Source organism: Metopolophium dirhodum, chromosome 6 (assembly GCF_019925205.1).
Source record: "Metopolophium dirhodum isolate CAU chromosome 6, ASM1992520v1, whole genome shotgun sequence".
Taxonomy (NCBI): domain Eukaryota; kingdom Metazoa; phylum Arthropoda; class Insecta; order Hemiptera; family Aphididae; genus Metopolophium; species Metopolophium dirhodum.
This window is the reverse complement of record NC_083565.1, coordinates 9,780,397-9,800,263: the sequence shown is the minus strand read 5'-3', so window position 1 is coordinate 9,800,263 and position 19,867 is coordinate 9,780,397. Positions and strand designations below refer to the sequence as shown.

Here is a 19,867-nt window from a genome sequence, read left to right as displayed (position 1 = left end):
ACATATTATTTAGAGTTGAGAATACATAAAAAATTTTCTTTTTAAATCTAAGATTTGAAAATGTAATATAAGGTTATTCATAAGTTTGTCTACCTTTATCAAAAAAAAAAAATGTCTACAAGCAAATCAAATTAATTTTTTATAAGCGTTCGAAGTTCGAATTTTGACAAAATGTAATAATTATTTTGTAGGTAGTTAAAAATTTATAAAATGTTCAACTTTTATAGCTAAAGATTGAAAACTTAAGACAAGGTTCCACGTAAATAGGTTATATATAAATTACTTTATTTACAATAATATCATCAAATATAAATAGTAATATCATAGGCTGGCCGACCGTTTTCGCTCAGAATCGTTTTTCTTATACAATGCTATTATACCATTGAATTCAAATTTAACACTATCCATTACAGTGACCCACTTGTCACCTACTGTACAGCAGAGCGACTTCCACTTACCCACTTTTTTAATATTTAAATTAATTGTTGAATTATTTTGTAGATATATTATTATTATTATTATAACAGAAATAGGTATTGACAGCTGCAGCAGGTACCAGGTTGAGGTAAAAATTGGTGGGTGGCAGAATCGATCGGTTGTGTTTAGAATACCTGAACTGGCGGAATCGATGCTACATTGGCGGAGTCGATAGATCACCGCAATTTACAAACTCCGAAAGAAAGGACAACATTTTAACCCGCATAATATGTGTTAGTGCATTCAACTCACAGTTATACTTATGTAGTTATACATATATACCTAATGTATAACATAACAAATTTTACGTTCATAATATAATTAATTTTACTCTGTCATTTTTAACTTTAGCGTTGAACCTGTTATCAAATTTAAAGTTTATGTAATAGATGAATATTATCCAGGCCCCAGGACCCCACATTGGTTTTATTTAAACATACATTTGTAAGAACTAAAAAAATTATGAGCATTCAACATATTATTATATTTCACATAAATTATTCAAAATTTAAAATGATCATATAACTTGCTTTAAAATTAAAATATCAAAAAAGTTAACGTGATATTCTCAACTTCAATTACAAATAATTAAAACAAATTAATATTTAAAATAATAGAGTTTAAGAGGAAATTCTACCCGCTTATTGTGTTGTCTCAATGCCGTTTAATCACGGCATCAAAATATACGATTAGAATAATCGAATAATACGGCTGTTTTATTTTGAGCGATCGTATCGCGTCGTTCGAAACGCACGGAGACGCGCGTTATTCTAATCGCCTAGTGTGTAATCCACGCGAATGTTGTATACAAATAAATGTAACTGGGTACTAATTATCAATTAAAAGTTTATGTATTAGTAAACACCAAATATTAAAAAAATAATGATATTTATTATAATATTTCAATGCATTGATATGGTTATATGAAATCAATGTATGTTTTTTTTTTACTTATGGCAATTATACAATGTTGAAATAATTTTAGATTAAGTACAAGAAATGCGTTTTAAAAAATATTGCTTAAGATTTTCAAATATTTTTAATAGTACCAATACTGAATGTCTCAAAAGTATCACTCTATTATATAGCTCTGTGAAACTGTGACATATCAACATTCAAGATATTTAAATATTTATTTTTTTATCAGTAACTTCCACAGCTTACTTTAAAAATCAACAGGCTCGTTATACATTTCAACCTTCATATACGTCCACTACCTATAAGACGTCTCAAACGCGGCCGTCCACACGATCTTATCAACTAAAACTCTTATTATTATCCATTTTTTAACTCATATTTTCTCTTTTTACTTTATAATTGTCTAATCAACCCTAACTTTCCTATTGTTATTATTAACTAATGTTACCATGCTTAAAATTGTCATAAATTTATCTTTATATATCAGTAGATGTAGATAGCCTACTTGGCTAGGAATGTCTTACTTAAATAAATAAATAAAAAAAAACAGTAATAATACTTAAACAGTTTTTACCTATAGAAATTTGTGAATCTCACATAAATTAATATCAAAATTATAGTAATTATACAATCATGTGTTTTTTTATGGATCTTACATAAATCATTTATTAGTTTATAATTCGGTATGATTTGATAATATAAAAACATTTTTTTTTTTTTATATAATGGTTTAATTGTAAAATTTAGATTCTTAGATACTTATTACTCACTAGGTACTTCAATTACCCATCAATAATTTTCTATGGGTAGGTACTAATATAACTAAGTGCCTATTATATTTAAAAAATGAAAAAGTTTATTTTATTTTTTAAAGGAATAAATCTGAAAATATTTGAAGTATAGCCGTATAAGTAATAAGTATATAAAATATCAACAGTTTAAAATGCTGGAAAATTTTTCAGAGCTTATAATTACAAGAAAATAGTTAGATAGGTAATTACTTAATAATAATCGCATTCATTGCTTTTAATAGATATATATTTTTTTTCTGAACAACATTTCAAGATAAAATGCTACTAATTATGTTGTTTGACATTCTTGATTTGTATTCAACATTACTAGCGAATAATAATACAATTAATTGATATAGGGGCTTATTACATTTTAATAAATCATAAATATTTATTGGAGTAAAAATTAAATTAAATTAACTTTTTTATCTGACTCACCAGTAGTGCTGGTGAGTCACTATTATAGTACCTACTGTACACGACACACGTCCATGTTACAATATCTTTACATTATAATTGTATAACTAATAATACTCCCGGAAGTATTTTAATAGAAAAATGTTCTTCTGAAATACCTACTTTTTACTTCTTAGACACATCATATAAAAAAGCAGTCATATTGTTTATTTTGTATTTATATAGATAGCAATAGCAATTCAAATTAATTTTAAAGAAGCGTACAATAACAATTCAAATATTTTTAGAACAATTTATACATTATATTATTATTTATTATGAATCGCGGACATTTCCCCCCCCCCTCCGACTGTTTTCGGTGTAGCAGGACATTTTCTCCCGATATATTTTTGATGCGGACATTTTCCCGCCATTTTTTTTAAGTTAACTATTTTATAATAATATTTTATTATTTAATATGAAATTATTATTTTGCCTATTGTCTAATATTTTCATAAATATAATAAATTATTGATGTATATTTTTGATCAACTGAACTATTTGAATCAAATTCAAAAGCAATTATTAAAATGTTAAATATCCAAACTGGTATAGTCTAAAAAAAAAATATAAGAACAAAAGCTAAAAAATATGTGTTTAAAAATAACAAAAGAATTAGTAATCAAATGTTTTTTACAAAATGTATCATTTTTATGTCGGAATTTTTAGCTATCTTATTAATTATTAATTATATTTTATTTTATGCTTATTTTTTTTTAAATTTTTATTTTTTTAGTAGTTCAGTGGATTGAACATGTAGATTTATAATCTATTATATTTATGAAAAAAAAAATAATTTTATATTAAATAATAAATAATATTGTACAGTGAAACTTCCATATAACGAAGTCGAATAAGCAGCAAAAAAAATTCGTTATATAGAGGAATTCGTTAAATAGAATTACGTATTTTTTTCAACTTTTTTTTATTATTTTTTTATTATGTATATTGTATGTATGTAAAAACAACATCAAACATCATATGTATTACAGTTTAATTTAATTTTTAACCTTAAATATAATTTAAAAGAAATAATCAGTAAGTTTTGTTTGTTTATTATTTTTGAAAATTGTCCTTCTTTCGTAAAAAGTTTCTATATCGTCAAGTTTTAAAAAAATTTCATCGGGAACATTTGCTTCTTGTCTAAACCCATTTCTTACCACCGATAAAGCGTTTAATATGTCTTCTTCTGTGAGTTTGGATTGTTCTACTGCATGTTCCTCTTCGTCGTCTTCTTCTTCAAATTCATCAGGATTTTCTTTTTTTCTAACCTCTTCTACAATACTTTCTTCAGTAGGTGATTCATATACGGCGATATCTTCATCAATTTTCAAATAATCTTTTAAAGTAACGCCATCGCAGTGAACTAACTCCCATTCTCGTTGTACATCTGGTATTTCAATATCGGTTTCAACATTTTCATTTGTAAATCCAGCTTTGAAAAAACATTTTTTTATGGTTTCGGACGTTACATCACTTCTCCAAGCTTTCGATACCTCAGAAATACAATCTCGCAGAGTAATTGTTGTTCTCTGTTCAAGATTTGAAATAACTTTGTTCAAAATACGTTTTCGATAATACACTTTAAGATTATTTATTATTCCTTGGTCCATTGGTTGGAGCTTACTTGTTGTATTTGGGGGAAAATATGCAAGCGTTACAGATTTTAACTTTGTAGATAAGGTACGAGGATGAGCAGTACAATTATCCACAAATAAAATTATTTTTCGATTTTCTTGACTCATTTTTTGATCAATATCTAGTAACCACTTTTCAAAAATTAATGATGTCATCCACGCTTTTTTATTAAAATCGTAATTTGTTTCAAGTGATTTTATGCCTTTGAAACACCTTGGATTTTTGCTTTTTACAATAATTAGAAGTTTTTGTTTTTCAGTTCCAGTCATATTAGAACACACCATCAATTTAATACTATTAGTCAATAATAAACTTTTAAAATAAAAATGGGGGGGGGGAATGTCCAATTACCTTTATTATGATATAGTATAATATATTCTATTATGAATCAGAATATTTAAGATTCAATACTTATAATTTATCAACATAAAACAAACAAATATAGTCCAAAAAATATTAAATTGAAATGGTGAATTTTTAGTGTTTTTAAATTATAATTCATTATTCATTATTCTTATTTCTTAAATATTACTATTTATTTACAAACATTCAAATTTATCTATATTAATAGGTATTTTTAAGCTTTTATGGGTAAGAACAATAATTAAAATAATGTTGTATCAGAAACATATTACATATTCCAATGATTATTAAATATAAGACGACGCTACACCTGCATTATGTGTTATCTCCGTCTTACAAATATGTAAAACATAGCAAAAACTGTTTTGCGTAGGAAAGAATCGAAAAGGCTACAGGTAAGAAACGAATTTTTCACCAGATTTAAAGAAGAACTTTAACTTCGTTAACTGTGAAATATCGTTTTTATTTTTTCGAAATCGGAAATACAAACATTTATAGAAGTTTGAAAAATACAAACAATAATTGATATTGAAACATTAAGAACTTTTTTCGTATAAATGATATCAAAAAAATAAAAACGATATTTTACGGATAATGTTCTGAACTATATCGTGTATCAATTTAGAGAACTCTGAACTATCACTACTGCCTGAGTGGTTCTATCCCGCTCAAAACAGTTTTTGCTATGTTGTACATATTTTGTAAGACGAAGACAGCACATCTGGGTGTAGCTTTCTCTTAATACATATTATTAATGGTAAAAGCTATAGTAAATGTATTATTATACCAAAAAAAATTCATCTAAGAACTTTTAAAATCAAATTTATAATGTTTAATACTCTTTAAAAGGACGCCATCGCCATTAAATTCCGGTAATTTTGTATACAAATAATGTAAGCAATAGTAAATAATGTAAATAACGAAATTAATGTGTAAAATTAAAAATAGTGTTGTGAAGTCATTAATGATGGAATCAAGTAAAACATTTTCTGCATTACGTAGGTACTTGTTTTTAATATTTTTGTGTATGAATAGACAAATGATTTTATTTTTCAACTTTTATAACATTATAATATATTTATTATATAATTATATTCTTACAATGCGTGTACTCCTCTTCCCTATTAGCACTTATATACTTAAAGATTGCAGCTCGACGTGATCGAAATTCACCACTTTTAACTATTCCCCTTGTCATTATATTACAAACAAACCTATCACTCGTATGATGAGGTTTGACACTGACGAATGACGATCGAACATTCCTTATTTAATAGACTAATTTGTTTATACCCATTTAAAATTGTATTAGAATATTAGATATATTGTATACTGTTATGAATTAATGTTGTAGACGTATATAAATGTTATTATTTTCAAACTAGGTATGTATCAAATAGTATCTATCCTACAGAGCACAAGCCAGTTTTCTTTAATAAAAAATAAAATAAAATAATGATTCTTTTTTAGTTGAACAGAATATTTACCAAACATAATTTATTAATTACACGTTCCAGGAATTACTGTTGAGACTGTAACATGGTACTTAATTTTGTTCTTTGGAAGTATATAGTAGTCGTTTTTATTTTCTTCTGGAACATCGTGTATCAATAGTGTCCATATCAATTTTGTCACGACTATTTTCTACTGTTCAGTCAATATATTAAGATTTAATATTTTATAATATATTGATTTAAATTTAAATTTGTTGGGTTGATTTTGTATTTTGAGATCATTTTCACCCAAATTTAAAAAAAATTGTTTTATTATAGTAATTTATAATAGTAAGTACTAGGTATAAATAATGTATAAAAAATGTATGTAGTATGTATCTTACAGCGCTATCTATGCGGTGTTGATTTGGTAAGTATCCAGTCAGTTTGATTTTGCTTGTCTGGTATAAATTATATGATGAAAGGGCATTTATAGGCAACTCATCGTACGCATGGTCATTGCGATTGTATATTTTCTTATCAACGGATAGGTAAATATTACTAACTTCACACCAGTTCGTTACTTAGACAGTTTTGTGAGGACCTTGGACCGTGGTCCTATGATTTCTCTGTTATTTTGACAAAAGAGACTTCATGAGAACTTTACATTAGGTAGTATTATAAGTTTACTGAACAACCTAAAGTTAAGTTCAGAAAATGATATATATATATTTTTACAACTAAACAATTTACCAATATTGTTCTACTAACCATTGAATTTCAATGATTTCATAATACTCAACACTCCCTCTAAATAGCTATAGTTAAATGTGAAGAATTTGTGCCCAGGTTTATTGTTTAAACAGCAGAAAAAGCTAAGATTTGTATTATAATTTCAAATTTGTAAAATTTTTAATTTAATTTTACTACCAGGATTTAGAGTTGGTGTTTAGTCATTAAAATTGTCACGGCTTTCTTTACAAAGTTATTAATGATTATAATGAATTACCTGTAGGTACTTAGTCAAAAAAATGTACCTATGTATAGTAAATATATTTAACTTCATTTATCAAAGCTCTAATATTTACTTTAGGTATGCGTGTTTAATATTGCAACGCATCTTTCGGGTTCTACAGTAATCCGCTTTGTATAATTCATATTATCCTCATTAATTGCAATGATAATAAGACCGTTAATGATATATCTGTCGGAAAAACTTCACCTAATTCCAATTAATTTGCTTATCAAATTTGTCTTGTAAACTATTAGTTCTTTCACAGGACCTAAAACTGTTATGTAAAAATAATATTTACACATCTATATACAAATCACATAATATGTAGATATTTTATACATAATAGTTTATGTGACTAAGTCAGGTCATCCACCCTCACTATTTGACATTTGAAACTGTGGCCTTTGGTGGTATATTAAGTTAATATCATTACTGAAGTATTTTTTTTTTGTTATTCATTGTTTTTATGCTTTAAGCACATTGATTATTAACCCCAGTAAACGTAGCAGCACAACATTAGGTGAGATCAATCCAACCAATCCAAATTTGTTGGTTACTACATTTTTGGACATTGTTTGACCACTTTCAAAATTTGTTGGATTTTATCTACACTGGGAGGCCTATTTCAACTTTTGCGCTGCCAAATTCATGCCAGCATCACAACTGTTAGTTGGGACTTGTTGTTTAAGCTAAAAATATTCTTCTTGATTTGTTGGACACTGTAGGAGGCTTTTGTCAACGGTGGATAAATTATTATAAAATGCAAGTATTTGTACAGATATTTTTTTTTATTAATACTTTATATTGTTGTTATATTATATTTTATTGTTAATACTTAATGCTGATTAAATTATCAAGTATTTCCTAATTGTTGTTTGTAAAAACAGTATTTACTTTAGTACTTATAATATGGTTTTCTAAACACATGAATATAAATTTATCATACATACTTCAATTTTTGAATGCATCGGGTTTATTTTAGACAGCGATTTTATGTTACGTTCTTACTATATCATTTTTTAAAAATAATTATGATACAACACAAATAATATATGATTAAATATTAATTAGATACCTATAGAAAATGTAGATATATTGATTGTATAGTCCTGACCCTGCCTATAATTGCTTGCTATTACACTGCAGATACACTAACATTACTAATTAGACTTAAATGCAGTTAGACTAAACTAATGTTTTCATACAATATTAGTTTATTTTTTTTTAAATTGTGAAGGACATACCGTGGGGCTTGGTGTAAATGCTTCGGTCTGACCTGAATCCAAAATCGCTATTGCTTGAATTTTATATTTTTCCCCAGATAGTAGATTATCAAACATATACCCATTATTATCATTAGATTTCACTTCTTCTGTATAACTTTGTTGGTGTATAGCTGTGCGATTCAACTTCAGCCTTAACAAGTACTCGGTTATTTTGCAATTCTCTTCGTTTTGATCGCTGAGCTGTAATCAGGTAACAACATAACATAATAGCATACCTAAATGGTTTCAGAAGAAACACCATAATATGCAATTATATTTCAACTGTTTACCTTGTTCCAAGTGACATTCATGTAATCTGTACCACTCGTTAAGTTTACATCGTAGTTTATGTACCTCGGTACTGCATTTAAAAAAAATTAATTGATACAGTTATTAGTTATATTATTGTTTTTTTAAAATATTATAATTATTTTTAAGTATATAATAGATAATTTATGAGTATAATGTATACATATGCACTAGGTCGAGTAATTGAAAGTTTTTATATCCTCTATGTTGTAATTTCCGTCTTCTGAAATTAGCATCACACCGACGGTGTACGATATTCCCGGTTTGAGATTGTCAATGATTTCTATTACGGATTTCTGTTGTCCGATTTCTTTTAGTTCTTGATATTGAAATTCCGATTCGTCTGTAGCGATCTTAAACGCATAAAATACAGATGCATAAATCAAAAGGTGTTCTAAGTTTTAAATGGATAAATGTACAAAATACTCAGTACGGGTATATTTGTTGCATAACTACGGCTAGACAATTGAAAGAAAATTGGGTAGGTAAGTACAATATTTATTTAGTATTCATACTAAAAACTAATGTGCTAATAACTAATTATTAACTATACTAATATAGAGTTATTGCATACCTACCTACCACAAGTCTTATAGTAGTAGTCAGGTACCTCTCAAAATTTTTAAAACCATTAAATATTTATTATTTTTAATTTTGATATTTTGTACAATATAGAATTATAAAACTATGAGAATACAAATAATATTTATAATTATTTTATTTTAACTGCTTAGTACTAAGGTATAGGTATCTGTGAATTTAACTGCAGTTTTATGATACAGTGAAACCTCGATAACTCGAACGTCTTTAAGTCGAATTTTAGATAACACGAAGGAATATCTTCGCCCATGCATTTCAATAAGTACCTATACACAATTTTTTCTATAACTCGAATTTTCGATATCCCGAATTTTTTTTTTGCCCCTAACCGATTCGAGTTATCGAGGTTTTACTGTATTTCATACTGCCCAATTTGGGCTCTACTGCATATTAAAATATGGTTCTGTACAATATGCAAATAATTATATATTTTCTAATAAGACAGTTATGTAAATTACTAATTAGTAATAATTACTGATTGTACCAATTGTTATAATGTTTTATAAGTACCTATATATTTGGGCGAATGGAATCATGTAATATGTAATATGTATAAGTAAACAAAATGTATGATATTATTTACTTTGAATACTATTTGGTAATATTCGGATTTAACTTTCTTACTGCTGTCTACGTTTTTGGAATTTAAATCAATTTTAAACTTTAGTGACCCAATAACGTCCCATGATTCCAGCTGTGGCGGACGTTTGAGCCACGGATACTCTGTAATTGCAAAACGAATTATATTTTAAAATGTTTCAATAACGTCATCAAATCGTAGTTATATAGTTTTAGTATAGTTTTACTTGTTATGCAGCACGGCAAAATGTAACTCATCTTGCATCCCTCAGTGCAAACACCGGTGTAACCGTCACACGAGTTCGAACTACAACGGCTGGAACATTTTTGTTCGCAGTTCGCGCCGTATGTACCATTCGTGCATTCTGCATTTTTTTATCAACACACGTATACACACACACACCGACACGCAAAAAAACAATTATGTTCGGGTTCTAACTATCGGCTATCAAACGTGCTAAACGGATTATAATTATTATGATATTAGTTAATTACAGCGTGAGTAGCTTCTGTGTAGGTACCGCATTGATTAAGTATAACTAGTATAAGTTGTATATAGGTGCTTGATTTAGAAAAAAAGTAGTTGGGTGATGCAAATGTAGAAGACTTCGAAGACTGCGGTGATGATTTATTTCATGATGTATAGACTAACAATAATTCCAATGAAGATTAATATATGAGGTATGATAATATATTTACTATAAAAAATTACTTATATTCCGTGTTATACAGAGTGATTCTCAAAGCATGCTCACATCCATTTTTCCTACAATACGTTTATTCAAGTTCTGATTTTTGGAGTTTTTAAGTGTTCATAAGGAACATACTATCAAATACTTACATATTTTTATACCATTTAAAGAGAGTTATTTAGATATATAAGTACAAACTTTTTTTCTATTAAGTATTTGAATGAAGTCATTATTATTAAGGAAAAAGTGGGGGGTGAGAATGATAATTGAAAAATCACCCTGTGTGATATGTATTTATTACTTACTATTTACTAGTAAATTACTCTTAAGATTTTAAGTTTTGTGGGAGTTTCCAACAGCAGCCCGTTATTTTATGCATCTAACTAAATAAGTGAGAAAAAGTCACTTTTTTCCGGTAGAAAAAATATAAACGTATTATTTTCATACCAAATACATGAATGCATTTAAATGATATATTAATTTCAATGCAAGAATCACCCTCGTATAAACAATGAAATTGTTCTCTATAGTAGGTTAAAAATTGATATGCACATAGGTCTTGTGTCCCGTCAAGTTAATTAATTTAAAGTTTACTACAGATAAATAGATTCTGAGCGAAGCGATATGTAATGAAAGTGTTAAATTTGAATTCAATGATAAATCATAATTCCATACGAAATCGATTCTAAGCGAGGATGGTCTGTCAGCTCTGCTTATATGGCAAATTCAATGATTAGTCATTGAATTCAATTTTAACACATAGGTACATTACAGTGACTTACTCAATGACGAGGTACACTCGACACTTACTGTACTGCAATTTAGAGACAATTTTTTTTCCTATCAATTATTATGGACAATGGACTTCATATTGTTGATAAATATATTCTATTTGTTGAAATAGATTTTATTGCATACCTGATGTATTACCAAATGGATAAATATTGAATGTCAATGAAGTTGCAGATAGTGTTTTTTGTAATTCTTTTGCAGTTATCGTAAATATTTCTTCGTTTTCTATTTAATATAATTATATAAAAAATATATAAAATTATCATACATGTATTTTAGAATGTTATCATATAGGTACAATACATTACCAGTTTCCATTCATATTTTGATGAATATACAGTGCAATAGTTTTATTCAAGTAACAATATAGCCTCGAAAACACAAGACAATTGTTTACCCCCCCTAGAATGGTTCAACTACAAAAAAAAAAAACATACAAAAAAAGTTTCATGCAAATTCTTTAATTTTAACCCGTGCCGCAAAAGCTCTAAAGTTACAAAAATAGAAAATTTTCAATGCTATAATTTTTATTTGATATTTTTAAACATAACTCCAGAAAAAGTTTTTTTTTACAAGAAATTCATTCAGATACAAATTATAGAAAACTAAATTTACTACAATTTGTTTCATATATAATAGTTTGAAAATATTTTATTCCTTCAAATATTTTAGTCGAAAGGTGAAAAAAAAAAAAATCTTAAAAATTCAGATATTTCCGACAACTTAACATATACAAATAATTAATTATAAAAACAATTTACAATAAATAATAACATAATGTCTTAATACTCAATACTTACATCTTTAACATATTTTAAATATAAATGATACAACTAAATGTATGACTGTGTAAGTGTTTTTTTTTGTGGTCAGATTATTTTTTACAATAATCACTAACAACTTGAAGTAGGTATTGTTTTTGATATTCATCTTTGGTCATTTTATTGTTATAATCCTCTATAAGTTTTACTCCTCTTTCCGCAACATCATTTATAACTGGAATATTTTTTAAAATGAACAGAGCTTTATTATAATCTTCATTATTTTCCCAATATAAAGGGTCCTTATTAAAAAAAATGGTATTGATTGCAAATTGTTTAAATAGTTTTTTGGTATTGACACATATAAAATCATCGATTTCCTTTTCTAATAACTCGTTAGCATTTTTTGGAGATATAATTAAACGTGCATTTGAACTTAATTCTGATGTACAATCATCGTTGTTTAGAGCATGAATCATTTTTCTTTTAGTCTCCAGTGACACAGCCTCATCAAAAAAAGCAAATGCACATAATTCTGCAGATAAATACCATAAGTGACCACAACACTTTTCAACCGCTACCTGTGATAGATCTTTAACTATAGAGGTAAAATGTAATAGATTTTTTTATAAAAGTCAAGTCTTGTAAAGCTGCTTTGATTGAAGATGGTGAATTAAACCATACTTTTATGTATAATCGTACAATAAAAATGCAAATACTTCTTAAAGCACTTTCTTCTTTGGGTGTTAATCGAAACTGTTCACGAAATAAATAAATTGTTAAGCTATAAATAGCTTTGGCCATCCACCGAGCGCGATGAATGAAGTTTTCCGCCCAAAAAAATTACTGTTAATTCTAGTAACTCTCGGTAATCATCTCTTGGATGCTTTTCTAAAAGTCGATCTTTAGAAAATTTAATAATATGATCACATACATAATTTACAGAATCCATAACAATTTTTTTGTATGCCAGGATTAAAATTGTTAGGGTTAATTGTTCCCCAGGCTTGTTGGAACCTTTTAAAAATTGGCACGTCTGAGCCCGATGCTGCCCCAAATTTTAAATCAAACACACTTTTTAATATAATTTCATATATATGGTGGCGGCATGGTAAATATATGATTTCACGTTCTAACAGTTGCTCGAGCAAAACACAAGCACCGTTTAAGCGACCTGTGTTTGATGCTGTAGTATCGGAACACAATGCTTGTACATTTTCATCTAAATACCAATCTAAAAGCGTTTGGTATACTGCGTTGGCTTGTTCGCGTCCAGTGAATGTTGCAATGTGTCATCGAAATAATCTTCACGTAATAATCGAAAAATACGAGTTTAGGTATACTATACCCAGTACCCACCTAACGATTCTATACTTTGTTTCATAGATTACAACGTCGATTGTAGTATTACTTACAAACAATACAAACTATATTATACACTACCTACATAAGTTTATGTTCATTTAAATCGCATTATATGATATAGAAAACATTTTATTTACTGCCGAGCTAAAAAATAGTTACAAATTTTTATTTTAAAAATTTAAACTCAAATATTTTTAAAAATTGAATATTAAAAAAAAATGTATCAGTATATAACTGATGTAATAATAATAATGTGTAATTAGTGTCCTTACAATGTTTTTGTAAAATCATTGTTTTAAGAGTTATGATTAATTATATAAAAAAATTAACGATTTGGAATATTTTTTTATTATTAAAACTTTAGAGCTTTTGCGGCATGGGTTAAAGTTGATAAAGTCTGAAATGTTTTTATTATGCTTTTATTAAGTATTGGAACCGATTTGAGGGGGTAACTTGAACATTTTGCAATTTTTTTTCCTTTACCTATACTAGAGGACCACCTTTATTTTCTCCATTAATTGTTTTCATTTTTTTATTATAATAAGTTTAAGCTTTGAACTTTAAAAAGTATACCACGCCACACACCACACGTGATTTATTCATAAAAATAGTTATGCGTGGGACAAACTGAAATATCAACCAATTATTAATGTTTACAATACGATACACAGTGAAAAGTTTTATCAATGTAGCGTTTTTTTTTGTGTTTATAACTTAAAGAAAATTCAAGTTGTTTATTCGTTTATTTTTCATTTAATTTTTTATTAGTTTATTACAAATTAGTGTGTATTGATAGGTACCAACAACATAAAAACGACACAGATAAAGTTCTCTATATTATATTGTGATCATTTGATGAAGTTACTGTGCATATTGTCTTCATAATTCGTAATTCGTAAGTATATTATGTCCCATTTCCTGTATAATCTTTACATTAGTCAACACTCAACAACCATTGTTGGAACTGACATGGGATCACTTTTAGAATATTTAAAATTATTATTTAAGTAATATTAATATTTAAGATTTAAAATTTTAATTCTACTCAAAATGTCATTAAAATTGCCTATATCAAACTCCTTTAATTGTGGTGTCCCTTAACTATGAAATTCAATATTACATACTATTATACTCATCATCATCTGTGCACTGAGCTATTCGCTTGATTCCAATCTTACAACCGTCGGCGTCTACTTTTTCATATCCACCGTAATCCAATTTTACTTGGTTTGATTTCTTTTGGAGTTTAAATTTTAAACTGTAGGTATGTTTTGTTTTCAAATAACCAATTATTATATTTGAACAAAACTGTTTTTAATTCACTCTGTAAAATACGAAATTTATAATTAAATCCTTTTATTTATATACTGTTTATTCGAAGTGGATTTTTTTTTTACTACCTCAAATAAATGTCATGAATTTCACAACTTTGGATTGATTAAGTAAAAAAAATTATAAATGCTCCAAAAACTAATGAGTAATGAATTATAGGTACACCTATTTATAGGTTTATAAATAAAATATGTACAATTAAATAGGTTATGTTTTTCCTCATTTGCAGTGAAATTGAGAAACATGTAGGTACTTGTTGTTTTTTAATATAATATGTACGAGGCATAGGTGCAATTCGGGGAGGGGGGGTCTAGAGGGGGCTAACCCCTCTAGTTTTGTAAGTCCCTCTAAGTCTTTAAATATATTCATTCTTAAATCCACCTAATAAAAAAAATTATCAAATTAAAAAAAAAAATTAAATATAGAGTTTTTTAGCCAACTCGATAACCAGAATACGTATGTTGTCTAATAAGTAATAAGTAATAAGTAAAATAATTAATAATAATAATTAATATCAATTGTTGTTATTAATGTTAGTTTTAATGATATGAATTATGAATATAATATGATACATCGTTGAATAACAGCTTGAGTATATAGTAATGTTCTATGAATATAGATAACCTGCTATCATAATAGTAACACGGGTTTAAATGTTATTATCGCATATTAGCTATTTTTAGAATATGGGATTTACGGAGATCATCTGTATATATAAAATAGTAAGCTAGCTAACTGATCTATCAACGCACAGCTCAAACCATTGGACGGATCGGGCAGAAGTTTGGTATACAGATAGCTATTATGATGTAGGTTAAGAAAGAATTTTTGAAATATCAACCCCTAAAGGGGAAAAATAGTGTGTTTTTTAGCTATGAGGAAGATAAAAAATTGATACGCACATCTATGCATCAAGATAGATTTTCAAATGCTTCTGTGACATATAAAGAAAAGGACATTTCTGGTAGTATTAAAATAAAGATAAATTAAATAAATTCGCTATGTCTATAATCACCGTTTGCAATTATAAGATTTAACACTTGGCAACTATGTTATTTTATTTTTATAATTACAAATAAATAATATTAATTAGCATTGAGTTGTGGAGTACTTGAGTTGTTTATTATTGTTTTTCATTTATCAAGTATTTTGTTTTTACTGTTGAGTACCAAACTAAATGTTTTTGTAATATATTATTACCGTAAAAATTATAACAAGTGGTGAGGGGGTGCGGGGGCGGAACCCCAAGGGGTTTGTATTGATTTTATAAATTTAGCCCCCCAAATTGCGCCTATGGTACGAGGTACCTTTTAGGTGTATATAAGTCATAATATATATTTTAATATTGATATAGTTACATGTATAAAACCAATTTTCCGATTGTTTTATATTATAAGAATAGATAACTCCTTTATGAGGACTATTCTCATCAATCAAGAACATTATGAATGAACACTTTGACACATCTTCCAGTATATACGATACAGATATACACTGTTGAATTGTATTTCTTTGTTTCCATCTGATTAAGAATAATTCTGAATTGTCGTTAGCTTTCCACAACAACAAATTATAATCGGAGAACTTTAAGACTTCTGTATTATCTGTAACAGTAGGTCTTTCAGTACTTGGTCCAAGGTAAAAAGGTTAAGTTATTTAAAAAATATACAAATCAATGAAAAATAACGACAACTGAACTTTTTAAAAGGATATTTAAAGATATTTTTTATAAGTTTGTCGGATTTTGGATTACATAAAATGTCCAATTAATAAATGTAATAAATTGTGTTTTATATCAAAGATTTTCAAATAACAAATGGGAATTTAGAATAAATTTGGTCTTGTTTTTTTATAGTTTATTTTTTCAATGTAATATAGTTTATATTTTTTTACAATTTTAACAAAGAATTCAATATAGTACGTACTAGCCATATAGAATGTCGAAATGGCCCATTCTTCGACGTTGTACTCAATTTCATTTCGCGTGAGAATATTGGTCGGATACTTGTTGTCTGCTATAAATTCTAAACTTTTCTTATCGGAACTTAGAATGAATCCATCAAACTCAATCGGCATACCAATAGCATTAGTTCTCAAATGAACAGCCAATTTCTAGGTTAAATTTAGTTAATATGTTTAAAATACCATAATATATTATAACTAAATATTTACTATTGCTTTCTTCGCCAGTATTATACTCTGACTGTGTCTTATAAATCGCTGTGACGTCGTAGTCATCTGAGACAAAAAATAAATCAAAACAATTATTTCAACAGTGCAAACACGCAAACACGCATAGGTAATATAATATAGGTAATATGTATCACTAAAGTAATATGGGTAGTATATTTTTAGTGTATAATTTAAAAAAATTTACCTGTATGGGATTTGTATTTAACGATGAAATTATCTGCAGCTAATCCATCGACAACAAAAACCCCCAAAATCAGTACTATGACGCTTTTTGCTATCATTGTATTTTTGAAACCGTTTTAATCGTTACTCTAACATAAGTAACATAAAATGCACATCGTTTAGTTGCTGTATCTACAACAGATTAACACCACTTCCGACAACGAACACAAACTGAATAAAATCACGGAAACTAGATTAATGTATTGTATGAATTTGAAATTGGTTGCAATAGCTTCTGTAGATAACCCGGGTTGTATTATTACGATTTCGATCCGTTTCGGGCACGTACTGAATTAATAATAATGATAACTATAATGATCTATTATCACCTACCCATAGGTGTTATAGATGATGGCTAGCAATTAATGTCCCTTCCCTTTATATTATGCTTCGTGAAGTTATTGAAAATATGGAACTATTAAGGCGCCTAGCGGCTGTTTAATTTTAATAAATTTTAAAATTATTTAAAAATTTCATACAATATTATTCTGGTAAATGTTTAAAATTTGTAAATTGTGTGTATAAATTATTTTGTTTAAACCTTTTTTATAATAGCCATATATAACATTACCAATAACATTATAGTATAATACATTTAGGCATTATAATATGGTGATAATTATTATATAGATATGTATAGTGTTTCCTTCCGCACTTGTAACTTCTTCATAATTATTTAAGGTCTACGATAACGCTTCAATGCCAATCCTCGCTATTTTAGTCCGAGGTTCGATTTCAAGGTCAGCCGTTATCAGTCTTATTTAGTCTGAATATCATTGTGTTTCTAAAATATATTATTATAATTAGTTTATATATTAACGGTGATATAATTTTTCATTTATACGAAAGGGACGTTTGATCCTCTTTTAGTTAACCCAAGTCTCAAATATAGTTATTAGATGATTCGAGCAGTATGGATAATACGTTATTATTAATTCTAAATTCTAATATTGTATTGTACATTTGTACGCAGATTAAAAAACACTGTTTCGGCTGATGGTTAATGGATATATAAAATTACTTTTCTTGGTACCACGTCTAAACCGCAATACTAAAATAACGACGAAAAAAACAGCTTGACAAAACATAGCTTATGTTCAAAACGGCTAAAACTTCTTATTATACAATATACCTAATGACTAATATATAGTAAAGAATTCCAACGGTACAACATAATTTAACATTTTAACTAGTAAGTAGTAAGAACTAAATAATATAAAATAAAAATGTTAATAATAAAAAAAGGCGGGTAAGTGGATGTCGCTCTGTTGTACAGTAAAAGTTGCAAGTGGGTCAATGTATAATAATAATGGATTGAATTAAACTTGAATTCAATGATATAATATCATTGTACAAGAAAAACGATTCTGAGTGGAGACGGTTTGTCAGCCTGGATATTTTATATTGTTATTATTTATTATATTCTGTACGTTGAATTAATATTATAATATTATTATTTTTATTCGTTTCTACGGTGATAAACAAAACGTTAGAAATTAAAACTCCATTTTTAACAGTTTTTCATAATTTTTCGGTGGTTTTTCTCATCGCATTAAATAACTATTTAGAAAATCGACCTCTTTAAAGTACCATCTTGATTCAATTTGCTAAAAGATAAGGTACTTTACCTAAAAATTTAATACAAGCTTCCTGATATATTTTTACAATAGAAGTTGAAAAATATTAAAAATACATAGGCCCAATGTATTATTATAAGCATTTAAAGTTCGAATTTCGACTAAATTAATCAAATTTAAAATTTCATTATTTTGTTATAGTCAATAATTTATAAAATGTTCAACTTTTATAATATTATCTAATAGAATTGAACATTTAAAACAATATTCTACGTAAATATGTTGTATATAAATTACTTTATTAGTTTATTCACAATAATGTAATAAAATTTACTTAGTAATATACTAATATCATAGGCTGGTCTTTTCGCAGTATCGTCTTTCTTAAACAATGATATTATATCATTGAGTTCAAATTTAACACAATCCATTACAGTGACCTACTGTACAGCAGAGCGACACACACTTGCCCACCTTTTTGTTATTGTCATTCATATTTTCTACCGAATTTTTTAATTATCTGATCTGTATTTTGTTAGTTTTAATGAAATATAAGCATCATTGAATCACTATTTTAATATATTAAAATAATAATATAATATTATAATAATGCAATTAGAAGTTAACATAATTATTTGACTTATTTACGCGGTACAAAAAAAGTACCCATCTATATATTTATTCAATTTTTATCGCTGATGTCGGACTATGATAGTACAACAGCAATTACAATTATAACGACCACGAACATTATTATATAACTATAATAGTTATATATTATATTCTATGCAAGAAAACCGGATTCTATGCAGAAAAAAAATATGGGTTTGTTGAAGAACATAACGAAACATAGTGGTTGGTACTGGTAATAAAATATACTGAGCCACCCTCTCCGTCTTCTTCAAAATTCCAAAATTTTACTACATAACAAACTTATTCTAATATACAAGACAATCGGAAGGCGTGTTTAGTCCTACGCAGTGATGTAGTCGTAATTTTTTTACTGAGTATACGTTTTAATGTGCTTGATATGTAAACGTGGGGGCTTCTCCCCCCTCCCCCCTCAACCACTATATATACTACGCTATT

At 27.3% G+C, this 19,867-nt stretch overlaps 1 protein-coding gene and 1 pseudogene across 1 annotated transcript; both read right to left on the bottom strand.

Moving 5' to 3' along the window:
• Window positions 1-824: 824 nt before the first annotated feature.
• Window positions 825-4,549, bottom strand: LOC132946705 (tigger transposable element-derived protein 4-like). The gene is made up of 2 exons (XM_061016763.1): window positions 3,803-4,549; window positions 825-836 (listed from the first exon to the last, which is right to left on the bottom strand). Exons 1-2 carry the CDS (start codon window positions 4,547-4,549, stop codon window positions 825-827), a joined length of 759 nt encoding a protein of 252 aa, XP_060872746.1.
• Window positions 4,550-7,165: 2,616 nt separating this feature from the next.
• On the bottom strand, window positions 7,166-17,260 carry LOC132946704 (uncharacterized; annotated as a pseudogene).
• Between the last annotated feature and the right edge of the window lie 2,607 nt (window positions 17,261-19,867).

What these genes read in the sequence shown, in the direction of transcription:
- LOC132946705 (XM_061016763.1), bottom strand. Translation starts at nt 4,549, where the DNA reads ATGACTGGAACTGAAAAACAAAAACTTCTAATTATTGTAAAAAGCAAA.